General features: G+C 37.6%; 1 protein-coding gene and 1 non-coding gene across 2 annotated transcripts; one reads left to right on the top strand and one right to left on the bottom strand.

Annotated features, from left to right (window-relative positions):
• Positions 1 to 12,531: 12,531 nt before the first annotated feature.
• trnac-gca (transfer RNA cysteine (anticodon GCA)) lies at positions 12,532 to 12,603 on the bottom strand. Its single transcript has one exon. It is a non-coding gene; the product is annotated as a tRNA-Cys (tRNA).
• A 135-nt stretch (positions 12,604 to 12,738) lies between these two features.
• On the top strand, positions 12,739 to 14,508 carry pomp (proteasome maturation protein). Its single transcript, XM_004080949.5, has 6 exons — positions 12,739 to 12,878; positions 13,139 to 13,236; positions 13,367 to 13,427; positions 13,868 to 13,969; positions 14,039 to 14,132; positions 14,212 to 14,508. The coding sequence occupies exons 1-6, from the start codon at positions 12,876 to 12,878 to the stop codon at positions 14,277 to 14,279; spliced, it is 426 nt and encodes a 141-aa protein (XP_004080997.1). The 5' UTR covers positions 12,739 to 12,875; the 3' UTR covers positions 14,280 to 14,508.
• Positions 14,509 to 22,789: the final 8,281 nt, after the last annotated feature.

Genomic DNA, 22,789 nt, shown 5'->3' with positions numbered 1-22,789 from the left:
GTGACTCTATTTGCTAAGGGGGGGGGGGGGGGGATTGAGTAATTGATGGAAAAATGAAGGAGGTTTGTCATTGGAATGAAAGAAAATCCAACCTCGAACCACATACACCCACACACCACTCCAATTTAGAGATAAGGACTTCATAGGGATTAGGACATAAGAGGGAGATAAGGGAAGGAACCCTCAAGAGTCAACGCCAGTGGAGAAGAGAATCGAGAGCACAGGATCAAAGAGTAAATAGTAAAACCAGTTGAGAGGTAAGCAAAGAAAATGTAAAAATACAGACTCTCAGACCTTAAAGCTTTACTCATATGGCTTTTATTGGAAAGATGCCCTGCCTGTTGTCCCATGTATTGATTTGAGGGATCTAGCACTCTGATAAAGTGGATTCTGTGTGTCTGCTACAATGGACAGGTCAGGAGAGCTCACTAGTGTTTTATCAGATGGATTTACAGCTGAATTTGTATCTCCTGCTTTGTGATCACCAAGGACAAGGAAGCATTTGGACAAAGGGTCTGAATTCCTCCCAGTTCGTTGCTTAACTTAACTTTCTCATTACTCTTTTTTAATCACATTACATTCAGCTCTTTTGTATAAGGGGGACATTTGTGAGCTGCATTTTATTGCCAAATTTGTGATTTAAAATCAGACTCAGATCCTAATGGTCATGTCAATAAAAAATATAAGCATCTGGTATCTAGAATGCTTTCACATTTGGCTTTTTCATTGGGCTACAAGTGGGCAAGAACAATTTCACACTTCCATTTGTTTTGTGTTGCTATCACACGTCGTTCTTGATGGCAGGTGAGACATTTGGCAGGTGAGACATTTGTACATAGCTATGTCTCCTGATGACACAAGACCAATAGAAGCACTTTTTAACTGTATTTTAGATGTAAAATTATGGATGGCAAATAATTTTCTGCAGCTCAACCAGGAAAAAACTGAAATTTTAGTTATTGGTCCTGAAGCCAAGAGGGAGAAACAGTTTCTGAAGCTACAGGAACTTTCCTTAAGTCATTCGGAAGCAGTCAGAAACCTGGGTGTTATTTTTGACTCTAAGCTAACTTTTATCCCCCATATAAAACAGGTGGTTAAAACTGGTTTTTATCATCTCAAAAATCTGGCTAGAGTCCGCCCACTACTCTCTCTTGCTAATATGGAGATGCTAATGCATGCTTTTATCATGAGTAAAGTTGATTACTGTAACGCCCTGCTTGCTGGTCTTCCAAAAACAAATATTAGGAACCTTCAGCTTCTCCAGAATTCTGCTGCACGAGTTCTTACAAAGACCAGGAGGCGAGCTCATATCACCCCAATTTTAAAATCCCTGCATTGGCTCCCCATATGCTTCAGGATTGATTTTAAGATACTTTTAACAGTTTTTAAATGTCTTAACGGTCTTGCGCCTTCTTATTTATCAGATCTTTTAGTAAGATATGAACCCTCGCGGACCCTGAGATCCTCTGGCACTGGTCTGTTAACCATTCCAACTGTAAAAACTAAAACCTATGGAGAAGCTGCATTTCAGCACTATGGTCCCCGCTTATGGAACAGTCTGCCAGAGGGCCTGAGAGCCGCAGAGAGCATTGATACTTTTAAGAAAAGGCTCAAGACCCATCTTTTTAACCTGGCTTTTAGCTAATTTTTATTTATTATTTATTTATTTTACTACTTTTATTTATTTATTGTTATTTATCTATATGTATTTTCTATTTTTATTTTATTTCTTTATCCATTTTATCTTGTTTTATGAACTTGAACCTGATTTTTAACGTGTTATTTTAATTTACCTTATTTCAATGTTTTATCGTTTTTATCAATATGTTTACTTTTTGATTCTCAATTTTTATTCATTTTTATTTCCGGTGCTTCCTCAGCTGGAACCTCTCCCTCTGGGACGGCTGCTGTTCAGCCACTGCGGCTCTGGGTAGGGACCTGCATCACCGCTTAGCTGTGGTGGAGTGGTCCCCGCCTGTGATGTTGCATTTGGCTGTCTATGCGGCTGTTCACAGGGGGGGAGGTTCCAATTACTAGCGTTTCCCGCATCATGTTTTTGTGCTCAGCATATGTTTTACAGACTATTTTTCATTGTCATTTTCCATCAGTTAGAGAGTGGGAGGTGTGAAAGGCGTGGGGGGCTAGGTACGGGGAGGGGGGCCCTATTATTTATTTATTTATTTATTAATGCTTGCTTGTTTTTATATTTTGTTGTTTTAATGTAAAGCACTTTGTGTTATATTTTTATATGAAAAGTGCTTTATAAATAAAGTTTGATTTGATTTGATTTGATTTCCTGCCATCATTACACAACAGCTGCTCACATTCACCGGCAGGTTGGATTTGCTCCGGTCTTCCATTCCCTCAGATGGTCCGTTTCAGTTGCGAAAGCTCCCCCGAACCCCGGTGGAGATCACATAAGTGAATCCTCTTGATTGAAAGAGTCTCAGATTACTGGCAGATGGACACTGTGCGATTCATTCCATAGAATATGCAGTGGACCAGAGAGTGGAAGTAAAGCATCCTGCTGCCATCGATGACTAGAAAGATAGAAAACAGGCCACAACACCAACTTGACACAAATAAGCTGAGAAATGGTTCTTATGTAAAGGTGGTGCAAGGGTCCATAAATACACTAAGGCCAATGGACTAGTGGTATGAGGATTGTTTGATCTTTCTTAGTTGTTGTCATAATCTGTTTTCCTCCAGTCACACCAGGTTGATGTTCATGATCATGTTGTTCATGTTGATCATGATGTTCATGTAGCATTTGTGATAAGAGGAACCGACAGCGTTGGATTCAGTTAATTAATAATGAGTCAAACATAGCCCCCAGGTGTGACAGTGGACACTGCACTCCATTCTTAATATGCAAACATCCAGTTTGAACTAGAAAATGTATCAAGCATTAAACCTCTGCCAAGTTATGGTCTGAACTACTTTGCCGTGGAGACTCCTGAGCTAAAATATGTTGCTTCCTGTCATAAATCAAATGCATTACAATAATGGACTTGTTAGGTTCTGAGAAAAAGCTGTTTTTCAACGGAAGTGATTCCTGATTTGCACATCTGAGCTTTGTGTAGTCATGCTTTCTTCTCTCTCTTGGAGTGATCACAGGCAGTGTTTCCTGTCAGCAAACAACCAGCCTGTTTTTAGTGATTAGACATGCATCCAACCCTGACATGATGAACACAGCCTGTCAGCAATGATTAACTTCCAAAATGTTTTATTAAAACAAATTAAACTGAATTTAAGGCCTCATGGTTGTTGTTTTTTGATGTGCTAATAACAACAAATGAGCACGAGAAACCATAATTGCCAAATTCTTCCACGCATAGACTATTAATGACGTGTACATTTTGCACTAATATTCCAAATGAGAAAGTATTAGCATTTCTGTCAAAACGTGTTTGCATATTAAAAACTGTGACTCCAGGCTGCAGCTTTTGGCAACACAACCATTCCCACCCAACATGTGTGTGGTCGACACTGTTAAGTTCTCCTGAGAACCCCCATGTCATTCCTGCCTAAGAGCTAGATTTTGTAACCTAGGAGCTTGAGGGAAACAAGCTGCTCTTAAATGTCTGCCCCGACCAAAGACTCTGCAGCTCATTAGCATCTCTGAGGTGGCCTTTAGAAACAATTTGTAGTTTTAATGTGGATTCTAGCTTTACAAAACACAATTTTTTCCCCCAGACATTGTTTATCTTTTTGGTCTCTGACAGCAAATACAGCTATGATACAAACAGCAATAGAATGACGCCTAAAAAGTACTGAGATGTGTTCTTATGTTCTGTTTCTTTGATTGCACAGCAGATAATAGCAAGATTTAAATAAAGGAGGCAATATGGTTTGGAAAAAACTGTGACCTTAACTCTTCAGTGATGTTCGGTTACTTTGGACTTCCTTTTGCCTTATTACTTTTTACTCGGCTCATTCATTTTGCAGATCAGTAAAAGCTGTGTTGCTGTAAAATAGAATTTAATCAGTTGTTAGTTTTTACCTAATTTGTTCAATTTTTTCATGTCATTTTTTTTTGTTTACTTGTTTTTTTATGTGGTAGTTTGGCACAGTGATTTTTCTGCATTGTCTGACCTGTTTCTGAAGTTTAGACCAGGGGTCCCCAACCCCCTTACTGGTCTGTAGGTAGCGGGCTGCTGAGAAATAGACATGACACACAGTTTCATTTATTTTATTTTATTCTAGTTTTATCTTTGGAAAACTACTGGATTCTCCCTATTACATTAAAATCATGTCAAGTTGCTCAGTCATGCTTCGAACATACATCTGCCACTCCAATTTTAGTGGTTCTTACAGAAATGTAGTGTACAAATAAAATAAAGTTTACCTTTAAAAGGTAAAAGAAACTGGAAACTAAAAAAAGATACAATGCCCACTTCAGCTTCTTATAGGTCAGTTCATGAAAATATCATCTGACACTAAAGTGCCTGAGAAAAGGTTGGGGACTATACTGGTTTAGACAATAAACCAGATGTTATGATTAAACTACAGCATTTTTAAGGAAGCCTACTTTACTTCAGTTTGAGTAATATTCTTGTTTGTGTTTTTGGTTCTGCAGAGCCAAGAAACAGGTTTCTCTTCTAGATTGATTTGGCTGCCTTGGCTGCTTTTCTTTGCTCTTGGACTGGACAGAGCTGACCTGCTGCATACAGAGGAGAGGACCTGAGTGCGGTGAAGTTTGAAGTCATTAGGTTGTGTTATGCCTGACAAACTTCTTCTGCGAGAAAAGGGGCTCTCTCAGAGGGTTCTCGTCTCCCTCTGGCAGCCCATCAGCCTCCATTTGTAATTGCCCCAAATCAGTACCTGCCTTTGAAAAGATCCAGCCTCCGCTGGTTCCCCATTAAGCTCAATTCTGACCCTTGGCTTGCTCAATTGGAAACTGGAGATCCCAGAGGAAACCTATGCAAGCTTCACACTGAGAGCCCTTGATGAGGTGTTTTTCATTACCCTAACTCATGCTTCCTCACGTCCTTCTCTTCCTCCCGTGACCCTGAAATTGTTTCCTCTCTATTACCACAGCAGATTTAAATGTCTGCTAAGGACAGAGAATGCTATTAGGAGCTGAGAGCATACCACACAGGGGGCATGTGAAACAGCAGTCCCTTGTCAAGTGGTTTAGAAGATGAATCCACCTTTTAGGACACCCTGATTTATGCGAAGATTAGCAAGAATGAAAGACAAACTTCTATGATGACTGCAATATTTTTGTCACTTTAAATGCAGGGAGGTAGGAGGTTGATGATAAGGAGAAAGTGAGATGTCTTTAGGAAACAAGAGCTGAAGATCTGGGTGGGGAATAAGTAAAGCTACGTACTCACAGGGTGTTTGACCCATATTCAAGAATGCATTTGAGCTTAAATGTGCGTTTAGCCCATAGTATTCACACTGGACAAGCAGGGGGGGTTACTTCTTCTTTTCTTTTTCTACTGTTCACTAGCGCATGTCTGCCACCTACAGTTGGAGGAGGCTTTCTGCGAAATATTGAAGCGGTGTAATTCTCACAAATCTTCCTCCAAGCTTTTTCTTTCCCAGCTATAGTCCGATATATGGAAGACTTGGTGTCATAGAATTCAGTCCGTTCACACACCGTAATTATTAATTTATCCTTCATGATTAATTTTCAAATGCTCTGCACTTAAAAAAAAAATCCATATATCACTACCAAGTCCAAGTGCCTGATTGGTCAAGTTCGACTAGTTTAACTTGCAATGCACATTCAGCAGCCTAGCGTTTTGTACATAGAAAACAGTGATAGAAAGTTTTTTAGCTAAATGCGAATGTGAGAATTTTGAACGTAGGAGCCCAAAATGCACATTTACACTCATTTATGTAGGCTTTTCATTGGAAGTGGCCACTTTAATGGCCGTTGCTGAGGGCGGTGTGAACTTAGCTTTATGGATTTGCCATAGCAATAACAGAGGGTAAATAGACAATGTCTATTAGAAATATATCTGGCCATTATGAAAAAAATCATTTTGATTACAGTTGCACTCCGATCATCTTTTGAGCTATTTTTCATAGAATTCCCAGTGGTCTTTTAATTATGATTATGCTGTTTTTAGCCAAATTTAAAAAAAAACTGTGTCGTTTTCTAGGACATCGTTTCTGCAGAGCGGCAGTAGTTAATTAAAAATTCATCTTTGAGTTCTGGGCGGCGTCACTTCCCGTCATCCATCTGTTTACACTCTTTCCGGCTAGCTTACAGCCCCTCACATTAGTGGTTCAACAAAAATTGGGAGTAATTTTGGAGTGATTCACTATTTGGAATAAAGAAATACTCAGAAATGCAGTTTTAATCTGAATTATCTGTATGTTATGAGAATAATACTACAAGAACAAAACACCAAAAACAAGGTTTTCATGCAATGGGTCATTAAACATTCATTTGACATGAAAAATGTGTTGAAATTCATCAGTTACTCTTTTATCTCACTATACTATGAGGCAGGAAACTTACATTTTGGGAACCTTGTACCGTTCAGTTCAGTGTCTTGTTGTTTTTTTTTGTGTCATGTTCTGTTTTCAGGTTGTGTGTGTTTCCTTCTGTTACACCAGGTTCAAATAGTTAATTACCCACAGCTGTCTTCATTCAAATGCGTCCTCCTTAGGATTTTCAGGTCATCCTTGTCAGGTAATTCCCTTTTTCACGCTTTTTGGTTAAACTGTATCAGTTTGTTCATATTTTAATTTTGTTATTAACATTTTTAAATACCTGCAAACAAGCCTGCTCTCCTGCATTTCAGGTTCTGTTCCTGACAGAAAGAACAGACCACCCAGCAGGAGATTTTTGCTGTGTCAAGAAACAATAAGGGCTTGTGTCAGAAAGCAAGTGAGCAGGTACAGGAGCCCAGAGGTGACAGAAAGCTTTGCTGGGATTGTTGCTCTGCATTGATGCTCGACATTTTTGTCTTTGCACCAGAAAATTACAGTTTTTAGCTAAAAACGTTATAATCATAAGTAAAAGACCACTGGGGACGCTTTTGAAACAGATCAAAAGATGATCGCAGCGGAACTCTAACGTACAACTTTATTATGTAGGGTTATTCAGTGCCCAAACATTTGATTTTAGCCTCAAAAGACAGGAATCTATCCGTTCTTGTCTGATGCGTGTAGATGAGAGGGACTCAAGTGGAGCTGTGAAGTTACAGGGAACAGAGGGGAAGAAGGTGGAGGATTTCACCTCAGCCATCCAGAGCAACAGAGTGTGTCAAAGAGGGAAGGAAGCGGGTTGGAACGGGTGGAGAAAAATGTCATTTGAGATGTATGACAAGATGTGTGAGGCGAGACCAGCAAGTCACACTGAGGAAGAACTACACTTTCACTTACCTAATTCCACAAAATGCTCTTTTGTGTGACTTCATTAAAGCCCCACTCTGATCATCTTTTGATCTATTTTAAAAGCATTACTGTAGTCGTTTTGGCAGAGCAGCAGGAGCTCTTTACCTCTGATTTGTGAGCAGGACTGTTGGTGCACCAAAACTTCCCGTCACCAAGGACAATGACACATAGATCAAGTCATCTACATCTGGATGCATTGGAATGGAGCGGAGCGGGTCGGGTTTTCTACATAACAAATAAGCTTCTTTTCAGACGGCGTGTTTTTATCTGCTCCTGATTCACAAAATTAAATACTCAGAAAAAAAAAACTTTAAGATTAATTTTCTTGATATATGACCTTCATCATCAGAAAAATGTCACAAGACCGTGATAAAGCACCAATTTAATTGGAGTGGATCTTTAAAGGTTTTGACTGTAACCTCTTCAACTGCAAGGACTCAAAAGAAACAGCCCTACTTTACAAACTAACTTATTTAGAGGGTGAAAAATACGAAACAGAAAATCTGCCTAAAAGTAAAACATGTTTGAGCCAAGTTTTTAATATTTTACCTTAATACATAAAAGTTGATCTAAACGAGGAAATATGAAAGTGTAATCCCTTGCTGCATTTTATGATCAGACATAAGATGGTTAATGGAACGGGAGCCGGGTTGTCTCAGTAAACATTTATGACTTGTAAAAACATAAAACTTCATTGAATAAAAATGAATCAGTGTCTAATGGACATTAATCGAGACCAAAGAAAAACAAAAGTCTGATGCCGTCCTCTATTGCACAGCAACTATGAATCATTTATCACCTTTTTATACATTCAGAAAGCAGATCTTGCTCATTATTGAATTAAAATCTAATTTCTGACTGAATAATTGAAATGAATGATTGTAATGTTTGGAGAACAAATGTGAAAGCGCAGCTCCCCTGCAATTAAACTTAATGAAAATGTCATCAAAAATGCATCTGCTTAAATGATGAAATAGGTGGATGTTCAAAAGAGAAGAGTTTATGTTTATTTGGTCTAATTGTTACGGCTGTTACGGCAAATTGCTCCAACACAAAGCTAGAATGGTCTGTTGTTTCAAGCTGTGTTACGACGTCTCTCTGACAATGAAGGGAAGTTCAAGAGTTTACAGTTATTTTTAAAGGGAGAGGAGTAGAGTTAAGTCAAAGCTATCTGCAAAATTTTAATACTAAAGTAATTCAAAAATATTCAAGAATTTGACTTGTTATTATAATTGAAGATCTTGGCGATGCAAGTGCATCAGCGAGGAATCCACCAATCATACAGCTCTGTAATTCATACATGGGCCACAATCATGCACCCATGGACAGTTTAGAGTTACCAATTGACCTATGGAGCATGATTTTGGACGGTGGGAGGAAGCCAGAGTCCCCAGAGAAAATCCACGCAGCACGGGGAGATCATGCAAACTCCACACAGAAAGGTCCCCCATTGGTGTTCAGTTTCAGGTCCCCCAGCCGGGACTTGAGCCAGGGGCCTTCTTTCCGTGAGGCAAGAGCGCTAACCACTGCACCACCATGAAGCAAAAAACAAAAAAAAATAGGTAAATACACATGATGAACAGAAAGGGATCAAGTCCTCAAAGAAGGAGTAAATAGAAGAAAAATCGTATGAATTCCAACTCCTACTCTTACAATCCTGCATGGAAGCCCTACATTAACCTCCTTTATGCAGCCTATCAAACTATTTTTAAGTGCTGTCTCAAAGAGGAATTTGTAATATTTTTTTTCATTATTTATTATTATTTTATTATTTAACATTAATATTTATAATTCAAATCTACAGAATTTATAGAATTTGACAGATCGTGTCTTGCTGACTGCAAGCTCCAAACTAAAGGATTTTAGATTTTTTTTACATTTTCTTGGAAGATGAAAAATGTATTTTTACTCAAGGAGGTCAGACTAAACTGTTGAAAAATGATCTTGAAAAATGAATCTTGAGATATGTTAAATAAAGGATGTACAAATAGAAAATTTTAAATACAGACAGCAGAGATGTTTGTTTCTACAGCCTTTCATTGACTACATATTTTATGTAGTCATATTTTTCCTATTGAACTCTTTGTATTCGTGATCCTTTTGAGTTCATGTTTTACTTCGAAGCCCATCGAGATGACTGTTGTGGTGATTTTGGGCTATACAAATAAAATTGAATTGAATTGAATTGAATAGGTAAACTGATTTAAAACTTTAACTTTAATGTAAAAAAAAGGGTTTTACACACCGTTCCGTTTAAAAACAGGTGGCAGAAAACTGCGTCACAAATGTAGGCTAAATCCTCAGATAGACTTCTAATAAGATTTTGTAAATTATGGCAACAAAATGGCTTTCTAACAAACCAATTATGCAGAATGCTAATTTCATTTTTTATTTATTTTTTAAATTATTTTTTTGAGTTTGTATGCATGTTATATAATGTAGGTATAAATAAAATGTAAGTAGAAAATCTGAGCTGTAGGCACAATAGCTTCATGAGGCTGTTAGAGATTAAAGTAACTCCCAGATTTCAAGTCATACATAATGAAAAATTTTCTGATTTGATTCTTTGATTCTCCTCAGCTGAAGGTTTAATGCTTCATTTTATGAAATTTTGTTGTGGCTTTAATTCTAAAGTGTTGTTGCACAGCTGGACCTCACGTATTTGTTCGCTTCTCTAAGCTGCAGGTTGAAATTGCTTGCCTAACTGGTGTCCATTATGCAAATAAACGCTGAGTCCATTACCTCCAAACCTGTGGGCATTGAATACAATCTAGAAGAGATTTATTCAAAACAGTTCCACCATTTCTATCTATCTATATTCTCCAGATAGACAATCTGTCATTTTGAATCCCAGCATGCACTAACATTTATATCAACGTAGCTGGACTGTGGTTGGCATGCTGTAAAAGAGGAATGCAAACTGGTCAGCGTTTAAATGGGGACCTACAGTGTCTCTTCAGTCAAACTTCTTGTTTTTGTGTTATATTTGTAAAAAAAACATGGTCCAAAGGTTCATTCTTACTGTAAAATGTATCTTTTTGTGTTATTTGTGAGCTAAATCATATTTCTATAGTTATGTCAAGATCTTTGGGAAGTGTATTTTTTTATTTTCTTGTGAAAAAAAACTTCATTGTTTTACAGCATCTGTAAAACAATTCAAATATACATTATTGGACAAAATATATATGTGAAAAATGATGTAGAATAAAATCTATTTTTACAATGGGCAGAAATTCCTTTAAATATTCAAGCAGATGTTTGCGTTTGTAGAGTTACGAAAGTGTTTAGCTGTTCAAAATATGAGAAGCTTGCTGCAGTTTTTCCACATCCACACACAGTTCAAAAATTTTGAAAATTTGAGTTTTTTGTTATTCAAAAAGGCAAAATGAATTTGTTTGTTTTTTTAATGGCAAAAATATTGGACCCATTAAATTTAATTAAAATGAGTGTCTATAACTTCAAACTAACCTAGCAAAGCCATCATAGTAGTAGGTTTAGGGGCTGTCATCTGGACTTAGTTTTTAAAGTGGCAAAGCCAAAAGGCTTTGTCAATTCTGACAAAATCAACCTGGATGAATGAGAGTCTTCATAGCAAAGCCATGAAACAAACTAACCTCCAAATGAGGTTAGGAGGGTTCTATACAGGTGGATAAGGTCATCAACACACATGGGAGGGAACTACACAATGCAATCGAATAAACTATATTTTAAAATTTCATATATCAACAAATACAAACAGTTAAAGTCCATAAATGAACAAAAAATGTGTTTTTTTGATTTATAATACCAATATCCCAGATTCCCCTCTTCAGCAGGCACCGGTGGGACAGTCCAGTGAAAAAATTTCAGGACCTGAAAAGAACTAATTAAAAAAGGAATAAGTAACACAAATAATAACAGCTCAATAATTATTTGTACCACAACATAATTTAAATATACAAATTCTAACAAATTGTGTGTGTATGTCTATTACTAATACTACCATGGCTTTTCCTGAAAATAAACAAAATGTGAAAATAATGTGGGAGATGGTACAGAAGTCATTCTTCATTGTGTGATGGAAGACAAGCGTCCTCTTCTGATTCAAAGCACTTTTGAACTTTAGTGCAAATTCAGTTGCTGATCAGCCGCTCCCTCTAGTGGTTGGTGCTGAAAAATGCATAGTTTTCTGAAAGTGTTTACTCAATGAAATGTCATTGTATAACAGATACCTTCCAAGATCCTTAGTATTATTTCAAAGTAAAACTTTTGTTTTCTTTATTTTATTTAAAATCTTCTTCCTTAACTTTTATTTTGTGAACCTTTTATTGTAAAAGGTGTTCCAGCAGTTTGCCACACTGATGACAGCGATGTTGCTAGATTACGCAATTCTGCAATTTGTTACAAAAACATTCTGAAGTGATCACTTCAGAAAAATCCATGAGCTAATGAATAAATATGGTTTCGAAAAAAAGTTAGATTTAGATCTAAGTTTTTTGGTAATTCCCTCTAAGATACCTGATGCTGTAAGCTGAAAAAAATATTTAATTGTTGAAATTTCATTTTAAAATCAAGCAAAGATATTAAATATATTAAAGGTTGGAGGTGGTTTGATGTTTTTTAATACAAGTGTCACTTCTTCGTAATTAGTTAAGTGCTTCATACTCAATTCAATATTAAAAACATTAAGATTTATTTGTAAAACACAACTTCTTGTCCCACTTTTAGCTTCGTGACACAGAAAGAACATGAACCCCAGCAAAGGACTCTGCAGGCTGCATCCACAACCGTTCAGAGGGCCTGTGTTCTCATTTCTGTGGGGTGTCAGACTCCCCAGCATGAGTAAATTCAAATACAAAACCATAAACAGAAGCCAATATTTCTCACTTCTTATGCAGCGCTGAAAGGTTTTCAAGGTTTTCAAAAAGACAAAGACAATCTCAGTGCCAGCAGAAGTCCAGTCCTCAGAACTTTAAACCCTCAGTGGGTGAAACATTTTTTACCTCAGTCAAAAAAGACAATATTTTGCTTTGCACAGGTGCCTTACATATGGCCTGAAGTCAATCATCTGAAGTGAACAAAGAGAAATACAAAATAAATCAAATCTTTGATGTTTTTTTTTTTCATGGTAGTTTTTAATAGCCAACTAACATTTGTTTGTTTCAAATGTATGAGAACCACCGTAAGAAAAAGAGGGGGCACCCGGATTTGAACCGGGGACCTCTTGATCTGCAGTCAAATGCTCTACCACTGAGCTATACCCCCGTTGCCTGAGAGTTAGGCGTCTAGTTGTGGTATTTATCGTTGGATCAGGTGGACACGGTACATCCTATTCGCTGTTTCCAGGTATGTACGAATATTTTAGGGATCAAAGTTCCAATACCTACTATTTTTCACAACAGGAATAATAATGTAATGTTTAGCTTTATTTACGTTTGGCTGATGTTTGTTTTTTATTCCGGATGTGTCGTCTTCTTCGTGCGACCCAACCGGAAGTTCGAAGTCATCGAAAGTAAAGTGAGGAAAACTGAATCACAATGGTAATTGAGACATTTAAATCGTTATACTTAGTATTGTACATTAACCACGTTGATTATTTAATCTTATTTTCCTTTAATTTATTTAACCTTTCTGTACTGCTGCTTTTCGCTGTTTTTGTCCTTATACTGATGGGATGGGATTTCGATTAGTCACTTACGCTAATGCTAGTTAGCAGCAAACCTCCAGTCCACATCGCAAAAATGAATGAATTTAGTTTGAACTGTATTTTACAAGAAATGTGTGTTTTTGTGAACCACAGAACACCCGGGGACTTCGCTCACAATTAAAAGACAGCGTGCCTGTGGCCGGACTGTGCCCACAGGGATCGTACGGGATCCAGGACTCTCTCCGCAGCGGGTAGGAAACCGATCACCACGATGCTTCCTAGTTTCTGCTTTATGTTTATATGTTCTTGATAGCTAAAGAGCGTATACCTCCAGAAACATATGCTTTAATTTCATGGGTTGTTTTCTGTTCTATATGTTAGCTTCACCAGTGTGAAGAATGAGCTTCTTCCAAGCCATCCTCTGGAACTGTCAGAGAAAAATGTAAGTTTTTTGTGTCCATCCCTGTTTTTCACCAGAACTGTTTTAAACAATAAAAAATAAAACTTCAGTATAAAAATCCTCTCTTAGCTTTGGAATATATATGCAATGGTACTTTTTTCTTTTACTGGTCAGTGTTTATCCGTTTACATCTTGCTACCTTTAAATAAAAAGGATTAATCTACATTTTTACCAAAAACAATGACATCTATCTTTTATATGTACATCTATTATCTTTTGGAGAAAGATGATGCTTTTTCTACATCATCAATGGTTTGTTTTGATTGTTATAATGTTTTGTATTTAATGACATTTCATGATCTTTAATGAAAATAGTTTTTGCCATGGTGTTTTTTCTGAGATCTTTTAAAGCCACAAACAATGTTTTGCACTACAGTTAACACCCAATTAAAACTACATGATTTTGTTCTTGTGTGGTGTAGTTTGTGCTTAACCAGGACAAGATGAATTTCTCAACACTTCGAAACATCCAGGGTCTTCATGCTCCCCTCAAACTGCAGATGGAGTACAGGGCAGCCAGACAGGTATGTGGCAACAACACCCCATGTAATTCTGCTTAAGTCTCTAGTCAAAATCTTCATTTTGTGTTCTAGATCCAGCGTCTGCCGTTCTTACAGAGCTCTAATTTGGCTCTCGACACACTGCGAGGCAGCGATGACACCATCGGCTTTGAGGACATCCTCGGCGGTGAGAGCTTGAACTAAAAAGAGTCACAGAAAGTACTATAATTTACAATAATCTAACCATAATGACTGTCTTCCTGCAGATCCAGCTCAGAGTGAAATGATGGGAGAGCCACACATGATGGTGGAATACAAGCTGGGATTGTTGTGAAAGCTGCAGAATTCGCTACCCACTCAAATATTTAGGTTTCTGTTCCTAATTAGATTAAGTCATTCATTCTTACTGGAACATTGTAGTAAACATCTGGACAAACAGTGGGTCAGATTTTGGTTTGCATTTATGTACAAATAATTTCCAAGCAGCCATTTAGTGATACTTTTGTGTGAACGAAGTTGGTTGTTATTGCTAATAAATTTCATAACTTCCTTGTTCATGTGGATTCATGGCTCCAGTTTTATTTTTTTACCTGGAATCTTATGTTGAAATTAAAGCATGGAATTATTAGAGCGGAAGCTCTTCCTCTCACCATATGATGACTCAAGTGTTTAGTGATTAATAAATTGTTTCCTCCAAAGATACTTTCCTTAATTGATGACTGTCTGTGTGCAATTTAATCCAATCCTGTTTTCCTCAAACAGAATCACTTTTTTTCCCTCTGTGGGGTGTCTCGGGCCTTTCAGTAATAGAAAAAAATTAATCTGCTAAGAGAAATACAGTGGGGGGAAAAAGTATTTAGTCAGCCACCAAATGTGCAAGTTCTTCCACTTAAAAAGATAAGAGGTCATTCACTAGGTCCCCCTGTGTGGTTCTGAGATTTTTGACCCCACAGGGGGAGATCTTGCAGGGAGCCCAAGTCAAGGGAGATTATCAGTGGTTTTGAATGTCTTTTATTTCCTAACATTTGCTCCAACAGTTGATTTCTTGACACTAAGCTGCTTACCTACAGCAGATTCAGTCTTCCCAGGCTGGTGCAGGTCAACAATTTGGTTTGTGGTGTCCTTAGACAGCTCTTTGGTCTTGGCCATAGTTGAGTTCAGAGTGTGACTGTTTGAGGTTGTGGACAGGTGTCTTTTATATAAATAACCAATTCAAACAGGTGCCATTACTACAGGTAACGAGTGGAGGACAGAGGATCATCTTACAGAAGAAGTTACAGGTCTGTGAGAGCCAGAAATCTTTCTTGTTTTGAGCTGACCAACTGTGAGCCACCAAATGTGCAAGTTTTCCACCATAATTTACAAGGAAATTCCTTCAAAACAATGTGATTTTCTGGATTTTTTTTTTACCCCCCTCATTTTGTCCCTCATAGGTGAGGTATTCCTGTGGGAAAAATTACAGGCCTCTCATCTTTTAAAGTGGGAGAACTTGTACAGTTGGTGGCTGACTTAATACTTTTCAAAATTGTATTATTTTCCCTCGATGGTGCCCTTAAAACTAGATGAGTTTGATACATTTTCTGTTTACATTTCTTAAATATTTTTTTACACTTAAATGACTGAAACGAAGGCTCTAATTTTTCATGTTTTTCAGTTAAACAGACAATCCATCCTTCAGAATTATTTAGAAAATAAAGGTAGTGCAACTGAACAATTACATTCCTCAACCACTTTGGATTATTAAAAACCTTGTATTATTAAAATAGTTTTCTATTATTACATTTTTATTATTTTAATTGCTTATTAAAGTAACATAAACATCTAAAACAGCTACTCTTCATTGAAAGTCTGTAGACAACATTTTTTTAAAAGACATGCTTTGCTAGCTTGGCATTATAGTTACATTTGAAGCTGTAGCATAGACATTGAGCAAATTCATTAGCTTGTTGAATGCTGTACAATGTTAATAGACACTGGGTTCTGAAATTTGTCAAAAAAAAGCTAGTCAAGGTTGGCAGTGAAGGGAGTAGAGAAGAGACGTAGACTGTTGCAAATGCTTTCGATTTCCACTGCCATCGGACCAGCCAAACACATCTTCTCTCCTCGCTGCTTTATAAACACACCAATATGAAATTACTTACAAACATATGGTTTTTACAATTACAGGGGTCTTGGCTAACTTAAATTACATACGATATTATACTTATTTTTCAAATATGAAAGAAATTAAAAGTAGATTTAAAAGGATATTCGTCACTAAAAGACTATTTTGAGCCCCGGAGCATGCTGGGAAATATGACGTATTCCTGGCCCGGAGGGCGAGCAATTCGTCTTAAATTCAGATTTTTCTCACAGTTGTGTTCTAGTGTTTATTATCATAACTTATGTGGTTTAAAAAATATGTTACTTCTTGGTTACAGCAGGAGCACCTAGCTATTTCCAATGGTATTATTGTAAAAGCCTACCCTTTAAAGGTGCACACTGCACAAACTCATGAGAAAAATTGTATAAATGTAAAAAAAAAAAAAAGGAATGCATACATTATTTTCAAGCCAAAATTTTGTCATTTATCTATTCCTGAATTGAATTTAATAATTAAAACCCATTTACTACATTTAGTTTGTTGGGTTGCTCACTAAAAAAATGTTGTTTTTTATTTTTATTTTTTTATTTTTACATCATACCACTGAAGAAATAAGCAAAGAAAGCCTTCTAACTTTATTATCTTCATCTATAATTTATCAAGATCTTGAACATTTTTTATTTATGTCAAAAAATGTTTTTGCCCAAAAGCCTCACATGCTAAAGTTTATCAGCTGTTGGGATGAAGTTATCATTTTGCGAGAAAAAAATCAGTTTATGTTCAATTTTTAACCTCAACTATGAGGTACTCAAAATCTGACCATCCATGGCCACATTCCTTCTTTCCTTTACACGGATCAGTTATACTGGTCCCTTTGTTGAAAAACAGCCCCAAATCATGATGTTTCCACCCCCGTGCTTTACAGTACGTATGGTGTTCTTTGGATGCAACTCAGTATTCTTTCTCCTCCAAACACGATGAGTAGAGTTCTTACCAGAAGGTTCTTTTTTTCTTTCATCTAACCATAGGACATTCTCCCAATCCTCTTCTGGATCATCCAAATTCTCTCTAGTAAACTTTAGACGGGCCTGGACATGTCCTGTCTTAGCAGGGGGACACGTCTTGCACTGCAGGATTTGAGTCACTGTTACTGAGTGTGTTCCTGATGGTAGAATTGACTTTGGTCCCAGCTCTCTGCAGGTCAGTCACATCTTTTAAAAGTGGGAGAACTTGCACAGTTGGTGGCTGACTTAATACTTTTTAAGATTGTATTATTTTCCCTTGATGGTGCCATTAAAACTGGATGAGTTTGAAACATTTTCTGTTTACATTTCTTACATATCTTGTTACACTTAAATGACTGAAACGAAGGCTCTAATTTTTCAGGTTTTTCTGTTAAACAGACAATTCATCCTTCAGAATTATTCAGAAAATAAAAGTAGTGCAACTAAATTACATTTCTCAGCCACTTTGGATCATTCAACCTTGTATTATGTACATATTTTTCTATTATTACACATTCCGTAGCTTGTTGAATGCTGTACAATATTACTAGATACTGGGTTCTGACAAAAACAAAAGGCTAGTCAAGGTCGGCAGTGAGAGGGTAGAGAAGCAACGTAGAAGTTTTCTGTGACTGTGGCAATCAATTATAAATCCCACTGCCGTCGGACCAACCGAACCAAAGCTTGCTGCCGTCTGAATTATAAACACACTGGTATGAAGTGGCTTACAAACATATGGTTTCAAATTGCACGAGGCTTGGCTAACTTAAATCACATACCATATTACACGTATTGTTGAAATATGAAGGAAATTAAAACTTAATTTAAAAGGGTATTTGTCAGTAAAAGACGATTTTTGAGCCCGCGGAGCATGCTGGGAAATACGACGTATTCCTGGAGGGCGAGCGATAGTGAGCAGACCGCATGCAATTGCAGCACAAAAGACATACAAATTAAAATGGTTCGTCTTAAATTCAGATTTTTTCTCTCAGTTGTGTTGTAGTGTTTATTATCATTATATAATTATATTTGGTTTAAAAAAATTTGTAAATTTTTGGTTACAGCAGTGGCACCAAGCTATTTCTAATGGTATTACTGTAAAAGCCTACCCTTTAAAGATGCACACTGCACAAGCTCATGAGTAAAACTTGTATAAATGTAAAAAAAACATACAATTTTTTTTTCTATTCCTGAAATGAATTTAATAATTAAAAACAATTTACTACATTTAGTTAGTAGGGTTGCCTACTAAAGGTTTTTGTTGTTTTTTATGTAACTATATTTATCGTCTTTATCTGTAATTTATCAAGATCTTGAACATTTTTTATTTTATTTAGTATTAATGTCAACATGTTAAGTTTTATTTGGCTTTGCAGAGTTCGTTTTGAAGTTCTACGTTTTACGTGTATTTTATGTTAAAAAAATTTTTTTTTTGCCAAAAATCCTCACAAGCTAAAGTTTATCAGCTGTTGGGATGTCATTGTGCAAAAATTCGAACAGTTATTTTGAGAGACAAAAATCAGTTGATGTTCACTATTTAGCCACGAGATGGCAACGTAAACCCATCAATAGCTCTGTTTGAGTCCTTTTCTGACCTATAAAATCTGAATTCTCAACGTCCGGGTTTGCTGGAAGGAAAGAGCTTTTCCCTTACTAACTTAGTAGAACTTTTGGGTCAGTTCATTATTATTATTTTTCTTGTGTTCTTTTTTTTAATTTTTTTTTGCTGAAAGCTTTGAATAAAGGGAAAATTCCGAGGCTGTCACTGACAACAAACGATCCCATATGTGCCACAGTTTGGGTATCTGGGAACTATGATTCAGACTTTATCATGGGTTTTCTGTAACTAAACACACTTACACCTGCAGTCAGATGGATCCATCCATTTCAGCAGTATTCTTGTCATAGGGGTCAGCTGGAGCACATCGGTATCAAAAGGTAGATCAAAAGGCTGGTGAGGAGGAGGGGAAGTCTACCAAAGGGCAAATGAGAGAAAGAAGGATGCAAAAGGCTAAAAGAAAAAATGCAAAAGGAGAGTACGACCCCCTGTGATAAAGCAGTTGGGTTGTCAAAGGCCACAGTGGTGAGAACCTGGAGAAAGCTTCAGGAAGATGAGCCTGAACCTTTGATGAGGCTTAGAGGGCCATCAAAGGCCAAAGAAGAGAGGTGACATCCCCCGGCAGGAAAAAAAGAACTGAGAGGGTCGGGAGGGAGGAGGAAAAGGGAGATAGATGAACTAGTAGGAAAGAAATGAGAAATTAGTGGGAGTCAGTGGGAAAAGGCTTAAAACAAGCACCTGTCAGATCCTGACAAATGAGCCCCAGTTTTTAAGGAGTTTTCAGGAAAAGAAGGAGTCAGAATTGGGCTGGACGGAAAAAGGATGAATTCCAGATGACCAGTGTTAAGGGAGGAGAAGAAAAACCCCCCACTGTCAGTGGACTTTAAACAAATAGCAGGAGTTCTCTGCTAGCTTCAGATGAATTCATTTAAGCAACTTGAAGCGTATTTGTCATTGTGGCTGCATGAATAAGTAGAATTGCAGCCCTACCTTTGCCAATAAAGTTTCTTTCAAAACTGGTCTCACATAATTAAAATGTATTTATTGTATTTTTATCCCATCAGAGCCCATATTCCATAAACAATAGGTAGAAAAACAGCTTCTGTTCTGAGATGCAGTTCCTCTTATGAACAGTAGGGGACTCAATCTGCAGATTATCACCAGACAGAAGAACTGGTTTCTCTCATTTAAAGATCATGCTCTTCACATGATCCTGTTGTTTAAAGCAGAAAGAGTCCTTCACATTCTTAAGGTCAGACTGTTTCTCCTTTCTACCATACACACTGTGTACTGCGTAATTGCATTTATTAGCAGCAGCAGCGATGATCAATAATCACTGAAGGACTGATAAACAATGCTGCGGTCCAGCTCTCAATAACTCTGTTGTTTTATTTGAAAGTGAAACGCTTTGTAATCGGTGAAGTCCCACCAGGTAAAGGCAAAGACAAATCAATCACAAACAGAACTTTCCTTCTGGATCAGTTGTGTCTCAAATGGGAAAAGAAGGGAGGCTTCTAGATTTGAAGCAGGTTCAAGCTGTTTTGATGGTGTGGATGGAAGGAGAAACATAGGGGGGATCTTGAAGGAGGAGCTTGCTAAGAACATCTAGAGGTGAAGAGAGTGTCGGATGGGGTGATGAGTCTGAAGCTGGAAGTAGAAGGTGTGATGTTGAATGTTGTCAGTTGTTATGGCCCTCAGGTAGGATGTGAGCTAGCGAAATTGTGGAGGGAGATGAAAGAGGTGATCCAGGACATGCCCTAGAGGAGGGAGAGAGTGATGATGGGGGGGACTGACATGTAAAAAAAGGGAAACAGAGGTGACAAAGAAATGATGGAGAAGTTTAGTGTTCAGGAATGCAGAATCACAGTGAACCTCACTAAAAAGAAAACTGATTTTCTTCAAAGTCCCACTTTGATGGAAATTGGGTTTTTGACATGTTCTTGTGGGTTTTTTCTCATAATGAATGACATGTTTAAAAAAATTAAGTTTAAAGTGCATTTCTGAGTATTTTTTTTCTTCAAATCTTTGTGAATCAGGAGCAGACAAAAAAAATGATGTTTGGACAAAGATTGCATTTGTTGCATGAAAAATACTTTGGGTGGGGCACAAGCTCCCAATTTGTTCCAGTCTGACGCATCCACTATTAGATCCAGGTATGTCTTTGTTTTTCTTCACCGAGCTGACATTTGGCTCAAAACTGTTTGGCTGGATAGCTCAAAGAACCGGTCTTTTAATCAGTCGCAGTCTCAAATGATCCTCAGTTTTCCTTTTGGGATCATGTGCAAGGAGGTCTTGAGGACCTTAAACCTCAGAGAAATATGGAGCTGTGGCCACAGGACTATCAAAGTCCTTTAGCCTTTATCTTAAACATGCTCAACTTTGAATTTTGTCCTGCTTCTCCTTCTCTTTCTGTGGTCCATGTTCACAGTGTGCTACACTCCATGTTTCCAATCATTCCAGGGACAATTGTCACCCTTTAACCACTAGAGGACTAATTAAGAGGACTTACTTTAGTTTAACCCATGCATAGGGTCACGTTTTTACCTTTTATTTTTTATCCAGGCCTGTTTCCTAAATGATGCCACTGTCCACATACTGTATGTGGGTCAGTACATCAGTCACTTTGTGTGATTTCTTTACCTGAACGCTGTCCAATAAAACTACCCCGCTGCATTTGCTGGTGTGAACATTTTATACAAAGTAAGCCAGCTGAGAATGGAGCAAAAACATCGGAAAACACACATGTGGCGCCACACGGTGATTCATTTACTCGTGGCGAGACACGGCCTGAAGACTTATTATATCAATGTGATTTGCTTTCAACCAAATGTGTTTATTGAGTAGAAATGAACCATGTTGCGTGTTAGTCTGCTGTTGAGGGACAATATGCCACTGTGATTTAACCATTTCTGCAGGGCACTGTTTACTCAGCAACAGTGCTGTGTTTAATTGCCAACAGAAGAAAAACACTCAGTTTGACTTTCATTTCTCAGCTGAGCTTTGGGGCGCTCTCTGTTCATGACACTCATGTAGTTCTGTCTTTTTGCACGGCATCCATTCTCCTGCCACTGTGCAGCCTCAAGTGAAATGGTGCGTGTCGTCGCGTCTTTCCATGAAACAAACCTGACAGCCGAGTCTACGGTGGTTCAGGAAATCACGCGGGACAACATGCATCCAGTTCTGGTGATCGGTCGCCACGTTCAGGCACATTAATATCAACAAGCGCCATGTTTCATGTACTACGTCGATGGTGGTTCAAACAGCTTTGTTTCTGTGCAGTATAAATGGATTTATGGAAGCTCGTCTCCATGACTGATCTCTTTGTTTTTATTTACACCCCAGTCGCTCCATCAAACGTTAGAATCACTCCCCATTTCACTCCTACTATTCTGCCTGGTCAATTAAAAGAAAGTTTAGAAAGAGATTAACGTGAAGAGTGAGAGAAGCTGACTGATGTTTCTGGATAAGAGAGACAATACCATTGCTTCTGATCCTTCCATTTGACCAATGGCAAATGGGTTGACATCGATCCGCTATGGCAGGTAAACTCTTCCTTCTATCTGTTCATCTCTAGCTCTCAGTCGTCAGTGGACATCTCTCCACTGAGTGGTGCAGTGGCACCTTTTAAACTTGCAACATACACCATAACCCTTGTGCTATCCTAGGCACTTTAACATTGGGAGTTGGGTCATCTAGACCCACTAGACAGTGCTCTGAACCTTTTTTCTTCAATGATTTGTGATCTTCACTGGTGTCCATGGATTACATGAAATCTTTCCACCTTTATCCACCTTTGTCATGGTAGGGAGAACACGTCAATGTAAGGGTGGGGTCATCTAAGATAACACAAGGGTTAAAAAGTAATCCATGATGTTCACACCAACAGAAAATAGAAATTTTAACCAAATTATGTGTCAACTGAGGGTCATTTAGTCCAAACCAGCTAAACTAAACCTTTGATAGCCCACTCAAACCTTAAAAGCCAAGCACATCAACAGGGCATAGTGTAGTATAAGTACAGCTTTTCTGTTCTGTTTGGATCTTAACTTCAAGCTTCAAGCAGTCCTTTATTTTGAAAATCAAACCAATTTTCTCTTCCCTTTTTGTGGCAGACTTCCTGCTTGTTAGCTCTTATTTATGTAAATCCTTCTGTGCATTTTAATCAACTTAATATGTAAATTTTGTAACACATTGGGATG

This window comes from Oryzias latipes, chromosome 20, assembly GCF_053564925.1.
Source record: "Oryzias latipes strain Hd-rR chromosome 20, Olatipes_Hd-rR_3.1".
In the NCBI taxonomy this organism is placed as follows: Eukaryota; Metazoa; Chordata; class Actinopteri; order Beloniformes; family Adrianichthyidae; genus Oryzias; species Oryzias latipes.
The sequence above is the reverse complement of the archived record's forward strand: the minus strand, read 5'-3'. Positions and strand labels throughout refer to the sequence as shown.

Excerpts from the sequence above, each read along its gene's own strand:
- pomp (XM_004080949.5), top strand. Across the intron at positions 13,237-13,366 it reads CAGGACTCTCTCCGCAGCGG|CTTCACCAGTGTGAAGAATG; the intron begins GTAGGAAACCGA and ends TCTATATGTTAG. Across the intron at positions 14,133-14,211 it reads CTTTGAGGACATCCTCGGCG|ATCCAGCTCAGAGTGAAATG; the intron begins GTGAGAGCTTGA and ends GTCTTCCTGCAG.